Genomic DNA, 17,611 nt, shown 5'->3' with positions numbered 1-17,611 from the left:
AACTTAGCCGGGGTCATTCCCACCCGTATCATGACAAAAGCCCAGCACTCCTTCTCTCCAAGTCAGATTCTCATCTGCTGATGCTTGGCATTGCTATGTTTTTCTTCTAGTGAGCATAGCTGGTCAAAGAGCAACTCGGTTGGGCTAGATGATCATTGTAGGTCCCTTCCAACAGAAATACTCTGTTCTATTCATGCCTTTACATTTCTTGTAGCTCCTCTAAGCAGATCATGAGGATCGTGGAAGTCAGTTGGGTTGACCTGTGTTTCTGCTGCTGGGTATCCGTATGGATATTGGGTGAGTGACCTCTTGTGATCACCTACTATAGGTTGCCAACAATTGCTGCCTTCTCTTAAGTATCGAGAGAAGATTTGATGGTTTCACGGATGCTTCTGCTCACCTTGTTATGAGAAGCTCAAGTACTGAACCACTTCAGGGTGGGCTTCATGGCTGATGTTGGATCCTCTGGCCATCAGTCTAGAGAAGTTTGTAGAAGCTTAAAAACATTGAATGGTTTGGGTTGGAAGGAACCTTTAAAGGTCATCTAGTCCAGCTGCCCCTGCAGTGAGCAGGGACATCTTCAACTAGGTCAGGCTGCTTGGAGCCCTGTCCAACCTGACCTTGACTGTTTTCAGGGATGGGGCATTGCCCAGCAGGGAGCAGCAGTGCCCTTGAACAGCCGGAGCATGATGGATGTCTTTGCAGGCATACTCCTTCTTCAGCTGCGATCTCTCAGTATCCCCACTTTGTCTGTATAATTTGATTCCCCCTGGATGGGAGAACGTCTCACTCAACTTCCTTTGGCTTCAGTTTCCTTTCCCCCCCTGCCAGCACCACAGGTGCTCAGGTGCTGGCCACGTTGGGTCTTGCCCCACCTGTCTGAGTGAGTTTTGCACCAGATGTGACCTTTATCATGAGGTCATGTCTTCTGGGCTTAACAAGTGTCATGGGCCTCTTCACTAATTTGGTTTCGCTCACCCTGCTCTAGTTCTGCGCACTTACTGTGGTCACAGCAATAATGATGTGAGCCGAGCTGTTGGGTGGTGAACCAGTTGAAAAAGTATGTGGATATTTGGAGACGACTGTGAGTGGAAAATGCCTTTCCAATACAAAGCTATCAGCATCTCAAGATTTAGCTCCACTTCCTCATACCATTCGCAAATATTTTAGAGAAAAATGTTCATATCTTGAATTTCTTGCTCTAAGCTCTAAGATGAAATCGGGGACAAAGCGCTCAGTCCTGTTTCTTTTTAATATCCTTCTCTTGAGTTCTCTGCTGCCTGCTGCAAAACAGGACTCGGATTAGACGGATATTTGTCTAATGCAGCCAAGTGCTTACGTAGATCATCAGACCCAAAATACAGTTTACATAACTGCAAAGAAAACCATCTTTTAACTTTTATTAGAAGCAGTGGCTGTAATTAAGAGTATGAAGCCTTGCAGGCCAGTGATTAGAACAGAGGATTAGGTGCTGGGATTTCATTTCTATTCCTGGCTTTGCCATCGAGCTGTGCTATTTCAGTCAAGTCACTTTCCCTTATTTTAAAAATAAAAGCAATGCTGGTCTCCAAGCCACTGTGAAATGTGCCACTTCCTATTGGGGGGGGGGGGGGGGGGCCGAGGCGGGTATGCGGGAATGCTTCATTTATTCTTTTTATAATTTGTTAGAAGTTTGCTGTTCTGCCAGAGGTTCCCATGCTCCATGCTACCAGAAGCAAACTTGTGTCTATACTGGAGCCTTTGCAATCCACAGTTCAGGTTTTTAATGGCAAATCACCTTCCAAGTGTCCTCCACCCCAGCTGAGAGAAGGTACATGCCAGGAGAGAGCTCCCATTGGAAAAAAAAAAAAAAAAAAAAAAAAAAAAAAAAGCAAAGCTGCCTTTTGCAAACACCACTGGCTCTGAGAGAGGTGGGAGATGAGAGGCAGGTCCAGATGTGCCCCTCCTCCAGGTATGCTGCTCCTTCTCACACCTCACTGCAGTACAGAAGCAGCTAGTGGCATTTCAGGCGCCAGGGTTCATGTTGGTGGTCCTGCTCCTCTCTGCAGTTTTGAGGCTCACCACTCTTTTTTGTGCCCACTGAGGGTTGTATCAGCATCGTGCCAGGGAAATGTGAGCATTGCAAGCACAGGAGCCAATCAGCCTTACAGTACACATGCCCTGTGTGTGCTGAGATGAAGCAGTGCCACCACTGGACAGCAAATGTTGGGAGCTTTTAGCAGCAGCTGCTGTATCTCAGTAGCATGTTGAAAACCTCGCCCAGGCATCCGTCTTAGCAATTGTCATAAAAGACATTTGGCAATCAGTTTTGGAATCTGGCTCCAGCATAATTAGGTTTGTACAAGATCCCATTAGTCAAACAGGGGATTAGCCTGGAGTCCTGGGTCCCGGCTGCGTTTGGGCAGGTGATGTGGTGGTTGGTGCAGGAGAATTGGAACTGGAAGGTGCACTCATCTTGTGGCATTTCAATTTGATGGGTTTTTCCCCATATTAAGCTGCCTTAATTTCCTTGGTCAGGCCAGCGTAGGGCTCAGGAGTCACTGTCAGGCTGTGAGCACCCTCCAGCTCTTGATGTATATGGTGAGGAGGGTGCAGCTGCAACATGGGCTGGAGCTGCAAGAGCTCAACATGTTTTTCCGGAGCCTGTTCTGCTACAAGCACCAGGCTTGTTGGTGCATGAGGTTGTTCTGGAATAGCTCCAGGATGTGAAAATCAAGATTTGTCAGCTAGAGCCTCAGGCTCCCTTGAAGAGCCACAGAGACCTGGGGTTTGTGGGGAGATCTCTTCCCATTGCAGTAAGAAGACTGTTGATGTTTCTTGTCTCTCAGAGTAGACTTAACATGTTACAAGGCCTCCTGTTTCAGGATTAAGCATTCAGATTGACAATTATGGTGGAATAACCATTTTGTTTACATTTAGCATAATGCATGTAGCATTTTTGTTACATCTTAGCCTAATGCAAGTCACAGAATCATTGAATGATTTGGGTTGGAAGGGACCTTTGAAGGCCATCTAGTCCAACCCCCCTGCCATGGGCAGGGACATCTCCCACCAGACCAGGTTGCTCAGAGCCCCGTCCAGCCTGGCCTTGAATGTTTCCAGGGATGGGGCATCAACCACCTCCCTGGGCAACCTGTGCCCATATGATGAGTCTCACCACACTCATCATAAATAATGTCTTCCTTATATCTAGTCTGAATCTCCGCTCCTTCAGTTTAAAACCATTCTCCTTTGTCCTGTCGCTACAGACCCTGCTAAAAAGTCCGTCCCCGTCTTTCTTGTAAGCCCCCTCTAAGTACTGGAAGCCTGCTGAACACCCCCAACTCTCCCAGCATTTCCTCACAGGAGAGGTGTTCCATCCCTCCGATCATCTTCGCGGCCTCCTCTGGACCCACTCCAACAGGTCCATGTCTTTCCTGTACTGAGGACTCCAGAGCTGGACACAGTACTCCTGTGCAGCGGTACTGCTGTTGCTAAATGTGGCAAAGCCCTGGAAGTCACAATATTAAGGGCACATGGTGGGGTGAAGTGTGCACAGGCAGCTCCTGCCAAGCAAATGGTGTGGCATGAGGATATCTTGACATATTTGCAATAATTTCATCATCTGCATGAGTGTGAAGACACTTAGCACTGATTTGAATTCATTTTTGGTGCATTGTTTAGACCACATTAAACACCTGCTTGACTGGTGCCATCCAGAATTGAAGGGCTCTTGGTTTGGTTTAGTTAAAGTGACTTTAGGGGCAACTTCAGAACCTGAGTTACAGACATTTTTAGTTTTAGGGGAAGGCTGGGTTGCTTTTCGTAAAATAAATGGTCCCAGAAAGCTAAGTATATTGACTTAAGTACATCTTATAGTACAAACAGGACTGGGATTTGGGTACAGAGTCTTGATCCTGCTTAGCCTCCCAACAGAAGCTGGAGGAAAGGGAAACGTAGTGAAAGCACTTAAAACACTGTCTTGAGCAAGGATTTTGCTTCAGATGTTTGTCCACCAACAAAAGAGAAAAGAATATTGCTAAAGTTAGTTGCATCAGCCCCACCATGGTTTTGTCTCCTTGTGGAAGGAAGAGGACATGGAAGATGTAGTGAGCGTCTCTGGTACAGACGATGTACAACCTTGCCACTTTGGAGAGATGGGCTTCGTATAGTCTTGCCAGTTGTCTCAAGTTGTGACAAACTAGTGCTCATTTTAGTCTCCTGATGTCTCTTTTGGTCTTCAGCTTCATTCTTGCAGAGGTGCAGGCTTTGGCTGTGCTCACCAGATTTTTTTAAATGGAAAGCAAGTGAGGTTGTAGGCAAGAAATGATGGGGTTGGGAAGGAAGAGGCTACTCAAGGGAGTGCCACACTGAGGGTGGCATTAGCAGGGGTATGGTGGCATCTGCAAGGGTGGCAGCTAAGGGAAAAGCAACCTGCCCACAGCCCTGAATTCTCTGAGTTAAAGGTTGGTCAGCGTTAACCTTGATCGTGGAGCAAGTCTGCTTGGAAGCCATTTCTGTGGACAGGGATGACACAAAGGTGGTTGGGAATGGCCAGACCAATACAATTGCCATCTGTGACAGTATGACTACTATCTGGATGATGAGAGCATCCGCCTTGACTCTGCCTATGTTTTGGATGTATCTTCCATGGCATCCTTGTGTTCAAATTGGGACATTAAAGTCTAGACAGGGACACTACTAGGTGGGTGAAAAACTGGATCATCAAGTTCAGAGGGTGGTAGTTAATGGTTAGCTGCAAGGGAAACTCCTCCCAGGCCCATCCTGGGACCTATCCTGTTCCATATCCTTATCAATAAACTTCGGAGCAGACAGAAGTCACCCTCATCTGCAGACCAGATGCTTTGCTTGAGGGAACGGCTGATGTTCAGAGGGGCCCAGAGGAGTGAGGACAGGCTGGAAAGAACCTCCTGAAGCTCAGCAAGGCCAGATGTAGCGGTCAGGATTGACTAACCCTCTCTGGGCAATGGCTGGCTGGGTAACAGTTCCGCTGAGGACCCAGGAGTTCTGGGGAGCTTTGTGCTGAATGCAGGTGAGCAGCATGCATTGGTAGCAAGGGGGGCTGGTAGCATCCTGGGCTGTAGCACCAGGCCTATAGCCAGTAGATCAAGGGAAGCAATTATTCTTCATTAGACCACAGCTGAGCAACTGTATGTAGTTTGGGGCTCTCCAGGACAAGAAGAACTTGATAAACTTGAGCGAGTCCAGCGGAGAGCCACCAGGATGGTCAGGGGCTGGAGCACATGATGTGTGAGGAGGAGGTGAGGGAGCTGGGCCGACTATGCCTGGAGAAGAGAAGGTTTCTGGGGAGACCTCAGGGCACCCTTCCAATACCTAAGCAGCACAATTGCGGCACTGCTGTAGCAGGACCAGTCAGCCTTTTGGTTAGAGCAGGATTTTGCTTTCTGTGATCAGCTTCTTGCCAATTTCTGGGTATGGTTTTGCCCATCAGGACTTGTGTGTGCAATGTGGTCCTCAGACCCATGTCTGTGGAAGCTCTTAACGCTATTCCTCTCCTTCCACTTCAGAAACTGATTTGGGTTGAGCTTTCTAGATTATCCCCATACCAACAGAGTTCAGGAGTTGTTTAAGATGCAGCTTTTACCTAAGAGCACTTCTGCAGATGTTCATGGGAAACCCATGGTGGTGTTTTGGTACCTATGTCTCTCTGCAGCCAGGTCGGAAGAGCAACTTGTAACTGTGCTTGCAGCTCAGTTTGCAGCTGGATGAGTCGATTTAGACAGCGAGCTGCGTGGAGCTGTGCAAGCAGTCAGGGGCTGCTGAGGAATTACTGTGCTTTTTCTGCTGCTCCATCCTTTTCTGGGGAGGACAGCAGCCTTTGGCTGAGGTTGGTTGAAGCGCTCAACCCACCTCAGTGAAGTCTGGTGGGAACATCATAGGAAACCCACCTGTGAAAGCAAGTTTTTCTTTGATTGCCTTGCTTCAGTTTTCACTCAAACCGACACCAATCATTGGTTTGGGCTCCTGTAAAGCAGAATAATAGGCCTGTGGTGCTACGTTAACTAAATCAGTGAAGGAGGAGGACCTCTTTGCTTCATCTTTGCACCCAACATGAGAGGGGCTGTCAGTACAACCACTTATGTGAATGTGGTGTGGTTTTTTTTATGTAGGTTGTCCCACAGCTGTCAAGCTATCTATGGCTTCACCAGGCCATGCAGCATCTTCATTACCACCAGTTTGCTTCCTTGCTGCTGGCATCCCATGTAAATCCAGGTGCTAAAATCTGCAGCAAGGACCACCTTCAGGTTCTTTTCTGGCCAAGGCAGCAGCCTTCCAAGCGTCTAGTTCTCCAAGTTACTTTCTTAGAAAGATCAGTGGTGTGAGCATGAAGGTGGACCTCTGAATGAGAATGGCTGGTACAGGTACTGAGCGTCTTGGTGGTGGCTTGAACATCACACATCCCGCTGGATATGTAGTTTTGGGGATTGAGTACCTACCCATGGTGGTGGCCCAACAAAGTCTTGCTTTTTGTGCACTCTCACTTCCTTGTCGTTGCTGTTGGAAGCAGTGGAGGGAGGAGACTTTGCTCCAAGGTTGCCATTGCAGTCTTTCTTCTCATCTCTTGCATCTTCAGCCTGTGTCTTCATAGGCGCTCGCCTTGGTTTGTCAGCTGTGCTCTACCCTATGATGGCCATCCAGGCATCCCTTCATCTGTTTTACACAGCTGTGTATTGCTCGGTGGATGTTGGCTATAAAAAATAGCTGAGAATCTGTTCACAGCTGGGACATGTGTGGTCCAGGTCTGGTGCTGCTGTTGTGGCAGCAGCTCAGCGTCTGGGTTTGGGACTTGATGCACATTGGTGTGGTGCTGTGACCCACAGTCCCAGAGAGCCATGCAGAGCTGAAAACCCTCTGTATCCATGAAACCTGGGATCTGGAGGAGTGGGACATAAGGGGGTGTAGACCTTACTGATGTCAGTGGAAGAAGCTGTTGTCCATCACACAAGGCTGCAGGGAGTTCAGCCTTTGCCTGTTGGGTTTGATGGTCCTGCTTTGGTAGTGACCTGACTCCAGTTGAGTTGTTAGAAGGCAGCCCCTATGTTCCCACCAGACTTTCCCCGAGGATACTGCTGTATGTCTTTGCCATGCCCTGCCACTGCAGAGGAGGCTGTTCCCATGCATGGAGGTGTTCTAAACCAGGGAGGAGACCATCTTCTTGGGAAACCACAGGCTGGTGAGTGCTGTGGCAGCCAGAACAGGCACAATAGCTCTGAAGACAAGACATGGGCTTGGAGAAACATTTGTCCTTTTCCCAAAATCAGTTCAGAGCCTTATTTTCTGATAAGCCAGGGCAAGCACAGGCATTTGTAGGGGCTTTTTCTGTGCAAAAAATCTGTTTGCATCCCATGTGTGCAATGTGGAGGCAGGCAATATCATTTGCTTATCTGCAGAGGCCTCCTTGATGCAGCCAGGCTGTAGCAATGCCAGTTATCCTTCTGCAAAGAAAGTTAGGCTGGAAGGAGTGCAGACAGAGGTGCATCGACTCCTTGAAGCCTGACAGAATTGCTCTGGAGGGCTTTAGTCTTGTCGATGCAAACCTGATTGCAGCTGAAATCAGAGTAAGCCTGCTGTGAAGACAGAAGTGTGGGACTGCTGCCTGACCTGGGCTTTGGGGCTGCTAAAACCAGTGCCCGTAATGTCTTCTGCACATCCTCAACCCCCCAGGGTGGAGGATACCACTGCACCCATCTTGGGCAGGGCACTGCTGGCATCAGGGCAGAAATAGAAGAAAAGTCCTTAACCTTCCAGTTTACCTCCTGGTAAGGAGTGTGCTCCCACACCCAGGGTTTATTCAAGGCATAACATTTCAGGAGCTTGCGCTTATCATTTTTAAAGTAGCAAAGGCTGGGATGCTCGGAGAACCTTCCTGGGCTAGATGTGGGCGTGCAGGTAATCCTGCACTTTGGTCTGATTCTGCCTGCACCCAGGGAGCTCCTGGCATACCTCGGGTCTCCTGGGAGGAGAATATGACAAGAAAAAACAACAACCTCCAGCTGAGCCTGCTGGCAGCAGCAGCAGCATTTTCACACAGTGCAGTGGTGTATGCAGCCTCTGCTCTGGGAGCGAGCAGAGACCCTCCAGGGATGCTCAGTGGTTTCCAGCTGCCTGGTTCATGGCAAGCAGGTATGATGCTCTGCTAGGAGAGGATTCTGACTTGCAGCATCAGCAGGACTGCACTTGGGACATCAGCAGAGCAGCAGGAGGGAGGGAAGGGGTCTACATTGGCAGATTGCAGCTCGGGGGACCCCTGAGCCCCTGAAGCATCCCTCCTCCCTCCTGCACCATCTCCAAACACCCACTTAGTCCCATCAAGGATCAAAGAAGCTGAAACCATTGGGCAGCGATTGTTTTGGGCTCATTCCCTCTGTTCCAGGTGCCAGGATCAATTTCCACATGCCCCTTTTCGGATGCTCCTCTATCCCTCTGGTTATTTTGGCAGACTCCCAGGACAGGTGGTTTTGGCAGCAAGCCTGTGCCAGGCAAAAATCAACTGAGAGCTGTTTGCAGCCACAGCTGATGGAGCTATTACTACAGAGATCTTGCCAAAACCAGCCCCCAGTAAGCTCCCAACACCGGTCTGATGCTGAGCCCCCCTCAGAGCCCAGTGAGCCGACAAAATGATAAGTAGGTGTCAGCTTTGCCCATAAAAACCCTGTGTCAGTCCTGCTGGGGATGGTGATTCACAGCAGTTGTGGGGCTGGTGTCCCTGAGTCTTTTTCAAAGCATATGTGTTTTGTGCCGCCTGTGCAAATGTGGCATTTATCTTCCCTTGCACTATTTCCAACCATCCCTTCTCATCCCATCATGTACCTGGAGGTGTATTCCAGGCAGAGCCATTGCTTGGTTTCCTACCATCCTTCCTCCTGCTTGGATGCTGCAGTGAGCAGGGGGCTTTGAAGGACCGGCTATGGCTCAGCAGGCAACACCAACCTGTGCCGAGCTGCGCCCAGTTCACATCCAGCCTTACAGAGCCTTGTTTCCCAGGTTGGGCTTAACATCAAGATTTGGAAGGTGCTTTTTCTCCCCAGGAAAATGATCACTTTTGTCTGTCTGTCCCCACTGCCACGGGGAGTGCTGGAGATGCTGGCATGCAGCAGAGATGGAGGCAGGCTGTTAAGGCGTCAGGAGGACCCCTCAACAGAGGAAAGGTATTTTAACCTCAGAAAAGTGTGCTTTTTCACCGAACCATCGAAAACTTTCAGTTGGAAAGGACATTTAAAGACCATCTACTTCAACTCCCCTACAAGGAGCGGGGGCATCTTCAACTAGATCAGTTGCTCAGAGCCCCATCCAACCTGACCTTGAATGTTTCCAGTGATGGGGCAGACTCTTGGGGTCCTGTTTTGCCCCAGCTGTGGTGGAATATACTCAAATACGCCTTGGGTGCATGCTATGGGAATGGAATGGTGGTTGCTTTTCTTGTAGCGAGATGGATGTTTAGGGTCACTTTTCCACTGCTGAAAGACCAAAGTGGTGAGTGTCAAGCCGCTGGGCGTTAATGCTGATCTCAGCCCACATTTAGACATGACAAGCTGTTTAAAGGTGTTCCTGTAGTGTACTGAGGTGTAAGTGGGATGATCCAGAAGAGCTTTCACGGATGTTCCAGCCCCCTTGCAGCCAGGGTCACTGAGTATTTGGGCAGAGATGATTTTCCACTGCTAGGCCCCCAGATACTTGCAAGTCTCTTTCCTTCACCCTTTCTCCCCAGGTTTTTTCCATGGATAGGGCAGATGAACAAGGGATCAGTTTGTTTTCCATGCAAACAGGATGGGCTGAGGCTTCCACATCTCACCAGTGTGACACATCCACTGTGCCCAGCACTGTGTGGGCTTGTGAGGGGGGGTGAACACAGCTGGGGAAAGCAGCAATCCCCCCTTCCCCCCCCCAACTTCCATTTCATAACTTGCCTTCGTCTTGAATCAAATGGGTTTCATTTCCCATCAGCAGTAATTATCCCCATCCACACTAGCTTGGCATCCTCTGGCATGTCTGGACTGTCTCCGCCAAGGTTTCTACGCAGACAGAGTTGACAGCTGAGTGAGTCCATCCCGCCGAACACCCGTCGAGATGCAGAGAGAGCAAAAGATTCAGGCTGGAGCCGATGCCGATGCCTGGAGGCAGCGTGGTGGGAGCCAAGCAGGAGATCTCCACAGGGATCTGCGGCAGGATGGGGTGGTGGTTGCACAAACCTGGGGGTGGCCGAGCCGGCTGCACTTGCTTCTCCAAGACAAGCTGAATTTCAGGGGTTCATTAAAAGTCACTCATTGAGATTTCAGCATAAATGAATACCTGCTGGAAGCAGCAGGCGTGGAGCTTGCTGGAGAGCCAGGGGCAGGCTTGCCAGCTATTTAATATTTAAGTAGCAGCATTGTTAGATTCCTGCTAACCCAGCTTCCCCATGGGCAGCAGTGTAATGGAGCATTTGTCCCCTACCCTTTGCCTGCCCCCCCAGTAAGCTATTTTTTCGAGGTTTTTAAGCCAATGCCTTATGAATTGTGCTTGGCAAAGATCAGGCTAACAGAGTCATTGGATTAAAAGGAAGAAATTTGTTAGGATGAGAGTGGTGAAATGCTGGACGAGGTTGCCCAGAGAGGTGGTCGATGCCCCATCCCTAGAAATATTCAAGGTCAGGTTGGGCAGGGCTCCAAGCAACCTGATCTAGTTGAAGATGTCCCTGCTTGTTGGAGAGGGTTTGGACTAGATGACCTTCAAAGGTCCCTTCCCACCCAAACCATCTGATGATTCTATGATTAAGGTGATTTCTGCAATACCTGTCTCTAACCAGTGACTTAGCGCTGCTGCTTTTTGTGCCTGTTAGCTAAATGGAGATGGTGGAAGACCTGACTTGTGCTCTTCTGTGCTGTCACCCCGCTGTTCTGAGAACAAAGCAGCAAAAGGGTTTTGCTGGTGGGACTTTGCAGCCTGGCACAAATCTGAGCGGTGCTTGAATGCAGCGCGGCATGCATGAGCATCAGTTATAGGGTGGCATTTGCTGTTGGTCTTGCTGAAGTCGGTGGGATGATCAAAGGTCCATAGTTACACTGGAAAGGCCAGTGGTCTTTTTGTCTCCCGAGACCATCAGCCTGCTTGCACCCCACACAGCGTGCTGTGCCTCTGAACCAGGGACGCAGGGTTTGTATCTTTAAGCAGGGCTTTTCCAGCCTCCACACCAGTTAGGATTGCCCAGCATTAGACTGAAATGGTAATGTGATGGGACTAAAGCAAGCCCCAAGCCAGGTCTGGGGAGCGATCTGTGCCATTCTTCATGTGCCGTATCATGCATGTGGGGCTTTCATGCCATAGCTGGTGGCACATATGAGTCTAGGTCACCAGGAGGGCCTTTGTCTGCAGAAGCATCATCCTGGTGGTGCTACTTGAAGGGGTGCAGGCTTTGAGATCTGCAAATTCAAAGGTCTGCAAGTTTTTAGCCCCCTTGACTGCTCCTTTCTGAAACCACGTAGATCTTTGCTTTTGTGGGTCTAAGTCTGATTGCTGAGAGTCTGTGTGGTTTGACAAGTTTCCACGGTCCTGCAGCAGAAGAGGTATTTTTGCTGAGTTTTGACAGAAGCACTTGCTTCCCCAGAGGGATTTGCTGCCTGTAGTTAAGATTTTTGCCAAATCTGAGCTGGCTGTCCCCAGGTAACCAGCCCCTGGCCTAGCAGGGAAGCAAGACAGGTCTTGAGCTACTGTTGGTTTTGTAGGCTGGGCGGATGTTGCAGCACTCCAACCTGCTCCAGGAGCACCCTCAGCTTCTTGCAGAGGTCCTTCTCTGCAACAGGCTCCAGGTTTCAGCAGGAAAATGAACAAGCAAGAGACCAGTTTTATTTACTGGCAAGACCAAAGATTAAATCTTGGTTCTACAAGCTGAGGCTCAACGTGTTGAGTCCAACCAGGATGGGGAGCTGCTCCTTGGTCTGGCCCTCTTCTGCTTCCTGGGGACACAGACCCTCACTGCGGAAGTAGTCACCTCCCTTACCTGGCCCCAGGCAGGGTGGTGGCATCTTTGACCCTTGACTCCCTTGAGACATCACAGCTTCAGGGAGAGGCACCTTCAGGAAACATAAAATGACATGCAGTGTCACAGCCTGTTGTCTCTGTGCTTCTGATGAAACACACGTCGTGCTCAGTCGATGCCACACTTCCACAGTTAATGCAGCATAGCCTGCAGCAGCTCCCTGACCACCATCACACTGAGCTTCCATGTTTCCAGGCAGGGTCTTATCTGGGCACCGTGTGACCCACTGCCATACTGTAATACCTTAGAGATGTCTTTTTGTTTTGGAAAGCTTCTTTTAAATGCCTTCCAACCCCCAAAATCTCCCCTTGAAGTTGAAGGGACCCTACCCACCTGCTCTGTTCAACACAGGAGGTGTGGAGACACCTGGTCCATCCAACCATGGCTCCAAGTAGAGACGGAGCAAGCCTCTGCATCTCAAACATCAGTAACCTTGAGACTCAGAACCAAAAGTAGGTCTGCAAAATGTCCGTGGATTATCAAAGATGAAACATATCATCATAATTTGGTATCTCTCAACTTTAGCATCCCTCAGCACCTTTGTCCTCCAGAACAGGTTACCTGGTGGAAGACTGTCACCAGTTCCCTGATTGTCTCCTGCTTGTGGCATGATAATTCCTTCCAACAGAAGCCAGACCTCCAGTTCTAGGGTCACAGGTCAGCTAGCCACATCTTTTTTTTAGTCTTGGAAGTCTATGTACTGTGACTTCATGGCATCTTTTTTGTTCAGAACTTGAAAAAAATCACCCCGAAAATAACAAGTGGGACCTTAGCAGTGGCAGCAGAGGTGTGAGTTTTCATCTCCTGTAAGGTACAGAAGAGCAGAGAGGACGTCCCAGATGTTAACATTGCTGTGTTCATCCTGACCTTGAAGCTCGCAGCTCTTAGTGTTGCAGATGGATGCAATCCTTGCCATCAATCTCATTTGCAGCTTCACTGGTAAGAGTTAATTGTGACAGTAAGGGAGCCAAGTCTGACTCATCAGTACCTGAATGAGGAGCAATGCCACCCACAGTGTGCCCGCAGCGATTTTACTCCTGATCTGGATCAACTGGTGGAATGGATTTGAAGCTCTCCAGTTGATCTCAATCTTACTGCTTTGCCTGGCATTTTTGGGCCATGCATGGATTGTCTGTCAGCAAGACCGGAGGGTTTAATCAATTTATCTCAAGAAGAGGAGGTGGCAGCCTAAGGAAACTTTCTTTAAGATGATGAGGTGTTCATATATGTCAAGTTAGCATATGTATTTGAGAGCAAACCATGTTAAGCTGTTCTGCCCCACCAGCCTCATGGGCTGTTCGTGCTCCTGGGCATGTAGGACAAGAGTTGTACTGTGCTGTGTGCTGCACAAAATAACAAACTGGGAGCAGAACATCCCTCCTTAGATATTTCATCCAAGTTTTGAAGCCAGATGTGAATAACCTCCATTCACCTATGAGCTCACACATCCCTCACCGCATGCATCCAGCTGGCATGGGCCAAAATATTAAAAACTGCATAACTCTGTGGTCGCTTCAACAGCCTTTGCTGTATTTGGAAGAGCCTTTGCACCCACTGATTGGAAAGCATCTGAAATTCCAGCAGCTGTGCATTGGCCGAGGAGCAGCCAATGTCATTACTGGGAATTTACGGTCAGCTCGTTTTCTGGTAATTGGCTGGCCAGATGCTTGCGGTGCTGCTGTGTGCTCCTCAAATCCTCTCTGTCAGGTGAGCATGAGAAGAGACGGAGATTTTGGGAGCCAGCGCCCAGAGGAGGCTTCATCCCCACTTTGCTCCCGGATTCCCATTGCCTTTAGCAAGGAAGGTTTGCCCTGAGACACAAGGAGACATGCTAGGTGTCCTTACTTACAAATGTTTTGAAAAACATGAGGCCAGAAGGAACAGCTGATGACCAGGTGAATTTTATTATTATTATTATTATTTTAGAAGGGAGGGGAAGAGCTGAGGTGCACAGTGGGTAGAAAACTAATAGAATTTGTTGCACTGGGAAGCTGTGGAGGCTGACCTTGCTGCATGTTCAGGAAGGGGTTAAAGAAATTCAAGACAACCGGTCCATAAACATCGCTGAAGTGGGTACCTTGGAAGACATCTCCCTGCTGTCACCCCTAACACAGGGACTGGGTGCTGTGGGGCATGAGGGCATGGACCACAGGCAGCAACCAGGGTCATGAGCTGTCCATAAACAGCATCTCTTGCTGCCATGGTTTGAAGCAGAGTATGGGCTGGAGACACCATTGCTCTGACCCAGGAGGACATTTCTTACCTTGCAGATCTTTACAAAAGGTCCATGAAGTAGGGCAAATGGACAGATTTTGTATAGGGAAGCTAAGGTGGTCCTGAAGTCTTTGGTTCCTGGGGAAACCTGGGGAAAAAGGGAGTCTTCTTTCAGCTCCAACAGCACCAGGTATTTGCCTGGATGACATAGTCCTTGAAGGTTCTCCAGGCCATGGTTGGGCAGGGATGCTACCGCCAGAAGAGCAACCTGTTTGCCATGAGGGTCTTTCCTTTGCTCATCTTTGATCACAAGAACTTGCCTGAAGAAGACTTCCCTTGAGGTCTTTCCCTTACATCCATTGCCTTTCTCTAAAGTAAACATTAGATATGGCCTCTTTCAGCAGCGGGGCTATTCATTAGGAAGCTTCCTGAGCATTAATTCCCTTTCATCCAGGGCTTTGCCCACTGGGGAGAAGATCCTGGAGCCACGGATCTGGGTACAGCACCAGGCATCAGAGCTGATGCCTTTCTCTTGAGAAGACACTGAGTTGTGGAGGAGGAGGAGCACTCATTCACGTGCACTCAAAGGGAAAAAGGGATTAAGCAATTCAACACAGTCATAATTCCAGGGCTCAGAAGTCTCATTAAAATTAGCTTTGACAGAAGCTTAATTTTATAGCCTCTTGCTTGAATAAAATTTTTGAGGTCTATCCTATTAGGAAGATTTGTTTCTTTTCCTTTTTTCTTCTTCTGAAACCAACATGTGATCTGAATTCTATTAACAGGAGCATCTTAATGTGTACATAGGGGGGTGTTAACACTCTTTCTTCAAAAACTGCTCAAAATGAAGTTATTTCTCCAGATGTTTGTTGTCATGTTTCAATGCAGAGCAAATGTCTAATAATTTGCTCAGTGCCTGGTGTTTTCTGAACAAGCCTGATTATTTGCACAACCCCACAGTGAAGGGCTGTTGAGGCAAAAAAAAAACCCCAAACCCTTTCCTGTGCTCATTGAGCAAATACTGGACAATACTGAAAAGGGTGTCCTTAGATAAAGACAAACACCTGGTTGCATGCCTTGTTGGGAGGTGTTGGAGAGTCTCAGCGTAGTTACTAGGCTGCTGGGCAAGCGTGAAACCAAAAGGAAAGTGGAGCAAGAGTGGGTTTGTTCTTACAGGAGAGGCTTTAAGCTGGTGGTGGTCCAAAAAGCAGCAGTGAATGCTGTCCTGCCCCTCCAGATGCTTTTTTCCACGTTTCTCCAATGAGTGCACTCAGGTAAGGTGTCTCCTGGAATAGGTTGGTAGCTATTGGTGCCATGACTTTCTCCATCTCATGGGAGTGAGGGCTCTGTGGGCTCAGATTTAACTGACTGCAAGGCGGTAGATAAAAATGTGCCGAAAAGGCCTTTTCTGGGGCTTACCACCTCTGCCCGTCTGAGACAAGCAAGGAGCAAGAGCGATGCTCAAGGCATGAGGAAGGGCTGCACTTGGAAAGGACCATGGGTGGGACAAAGCTATGAAATGTTCAGGGTCCATCCAGGCACGTCTCCAGCCGTTCTTCACAAAAAAAGCGTCGTTTAAGGGAGAATGTGGTGTCTGCAGGGTTGAGCTGGAGACAACAGCCATGGAGGGCTTGGTCCTCATCTGCTAAACAACTGGTAAATGACTCAAAGCTTGATGCAAGAAGGTGGGAGTAAGTCCTGAGGGCAGAGCCCAGACTGGTGGGGACCCAGAGCCCATGTCTATGGCCGCATCTTCATTAATCCTAAAGTGAAGGAGACTTTAATAAGGGCATGCAGGCGTTGCAGTCACTGTTGGTAACTCCTTGTTCACTATTACTGTATTGCAGTTCATCGCCATCTGGAGTGTTTGAGAAAGAATATGACATTTATCGGGATTACAGTGCGGAAGGTCAACTCCTCCACTACAGGTAGCTGAAATTTCCCTCCAGTATCGGGGTTGGGGTCTACATCGTGACCTTGGCAGCGAGGTGGGTGTGTGGGACGGCCTGTGTGCTACCAGCTGACCTGTGGGGATGGCACAGCAGATAACACCAATGTTTTCTTTGTGCTCTCCTGGTCCTCCCCCCCATCTCTTTCCCTTCATGTGTTACAATTTTTAGCTTTACTACTGCCCTTAAATGAACCCTAAGATGTATTTTGATGGTTCTTTGGAGCAGGGACCATCCATCCTCTTTATCCCATGGTCCTCACTGGAGTGACTCCTTCACCAGAAACCGGAGCAGGATGGGAGGAGCACCAGGACTGTCTGGTGATGGGGTCACACCTCAGGGTGAGCTCCTGGTTTGTGGGGTTTCGTTAGGCTCCACCGTCAGGACAGGACTCACCTGGTTCTGCTGATGCACCCCAGTGCGTCCCATCATGGCAGGGTGATGGCTTGAACGTCTCTCCACACTAGAACTGGTTTCTAGGGTCTTTCCTAGGATTTTTGCATCGACTGTGAATAGGTTTGTGTGGGTATGGGTTTAATCTGTCAACACAGTGAGCCTGTCTGATTCAGTGCACTGCCTCCATAGGGCCCTGGAGGTGGGAAAGCCTCCAGAGAAATGAGCCATCTCTTGCATCCTGTGGGTCCAGCTGCTTTCAGAGTCCATTTGTAAGTCAGAGGGGAGCTTTCTCTTGCCCAGATCAGGATTTCAGGTGCTAAACCAAATACCACCTCCATCTTTCATGGATTTATGTTGCTAGAAATTAATACGATGTCATACTTGTCTTCATTACAGCTCAAAATGCCCCTCTTAGAGTTTGCACGAGTGATTCAGGTGTACAAACACTGTGACTTCTCACCAGTACCGATATGGACTAATGCCTTGGATGTGGGCAAAGTATCACCAGAACTGATACAGATAAGTCTGTGTCTATGTCTGAGTAGATGAGCAGAGATAAGGGAACGATCATTTGCTGGGCTCCTGGAGCCTGGGCCAGCACCTGCATCGCTGCTTGCAAAACAAGCTTTTTTCCTTCAGAACCCAAAGTACTGTGAGCAGGGATGGGTTGGTGGGGGCTGAAAAATTGCTATTGATACAGCCCAGATGACTCCTTGGCCACCCTTTGTCAGCGGCCAAAGGAGGCATGTTGGCTGACCCACCTCATCCTGCCCCAGAGCTTTTGAGAGATGTCCCCCTTGGTCACCACCAGCCAGGATGGAGATGGTGGTGAGGGTCTTCAAACTCTGGGACCTCCCCAAAGACCCAGACAGACCCATCTTGCCCTGATCCCATCCAAGCCTGCACAGGTAGGGTTGTGTGGTACCTGCTGGCATCATCTAGATCAAATCAGGTGGGAGCAGGGAGGATAAACACCTGCGCTGGATGCTTTTACTGATACAGGCCTGCACATCAG

The 17,611-nt window shown here is 49.0% G+C and overlaps 1 protein-coding gene across 4 annotated transcripts in view; it reads left to right on the top strand.

Moving 5' to 3' along the window:
- ARHGAP39 (Rho GTPase activating protein 39) overlaps positions 1-17,611 on the top strand; it is a 148,283-nt gene that overhangs the window by 95,239 nt on the left and 35,433 nt on the right. For 3 of the 4 annotated variants that reach the window (XM_040586391.1, XM_040586392.1, XM_040586394.1), the window contains exon 3: positions 16,099-16,179. The exons of the other annotated variant lie outside the window; for it this stretch is intronic. In XM_040586391.1, the coding sequence (XP_040442325.1) occupies positions 16,099-16,179 (81 nt within the window). The remainder of the gene's footprint in view (positions 1-16,098; positions 16,180-17,611) is intronic. 4 annotated transcript variants of the gene reach the window in all.

This window comes from Falco naumanni, chromosome 3, assembly GCF_017639655.2.
Source record: "Falco naumanni isolate bFalNau1 chromosome 3, bFalNau1.pat, whole genome shotgun sequence".
Lineage (NCBI taxonomy): Eukaryota > Metazoa > Chordata > Aves > Falconiformes > Falconidae > Falco > Falco naumanni.
Note: the sequence above shows the minus strand (reverse complement) of the source record. Positions and strands in the feature narration are given on the sequence as shown.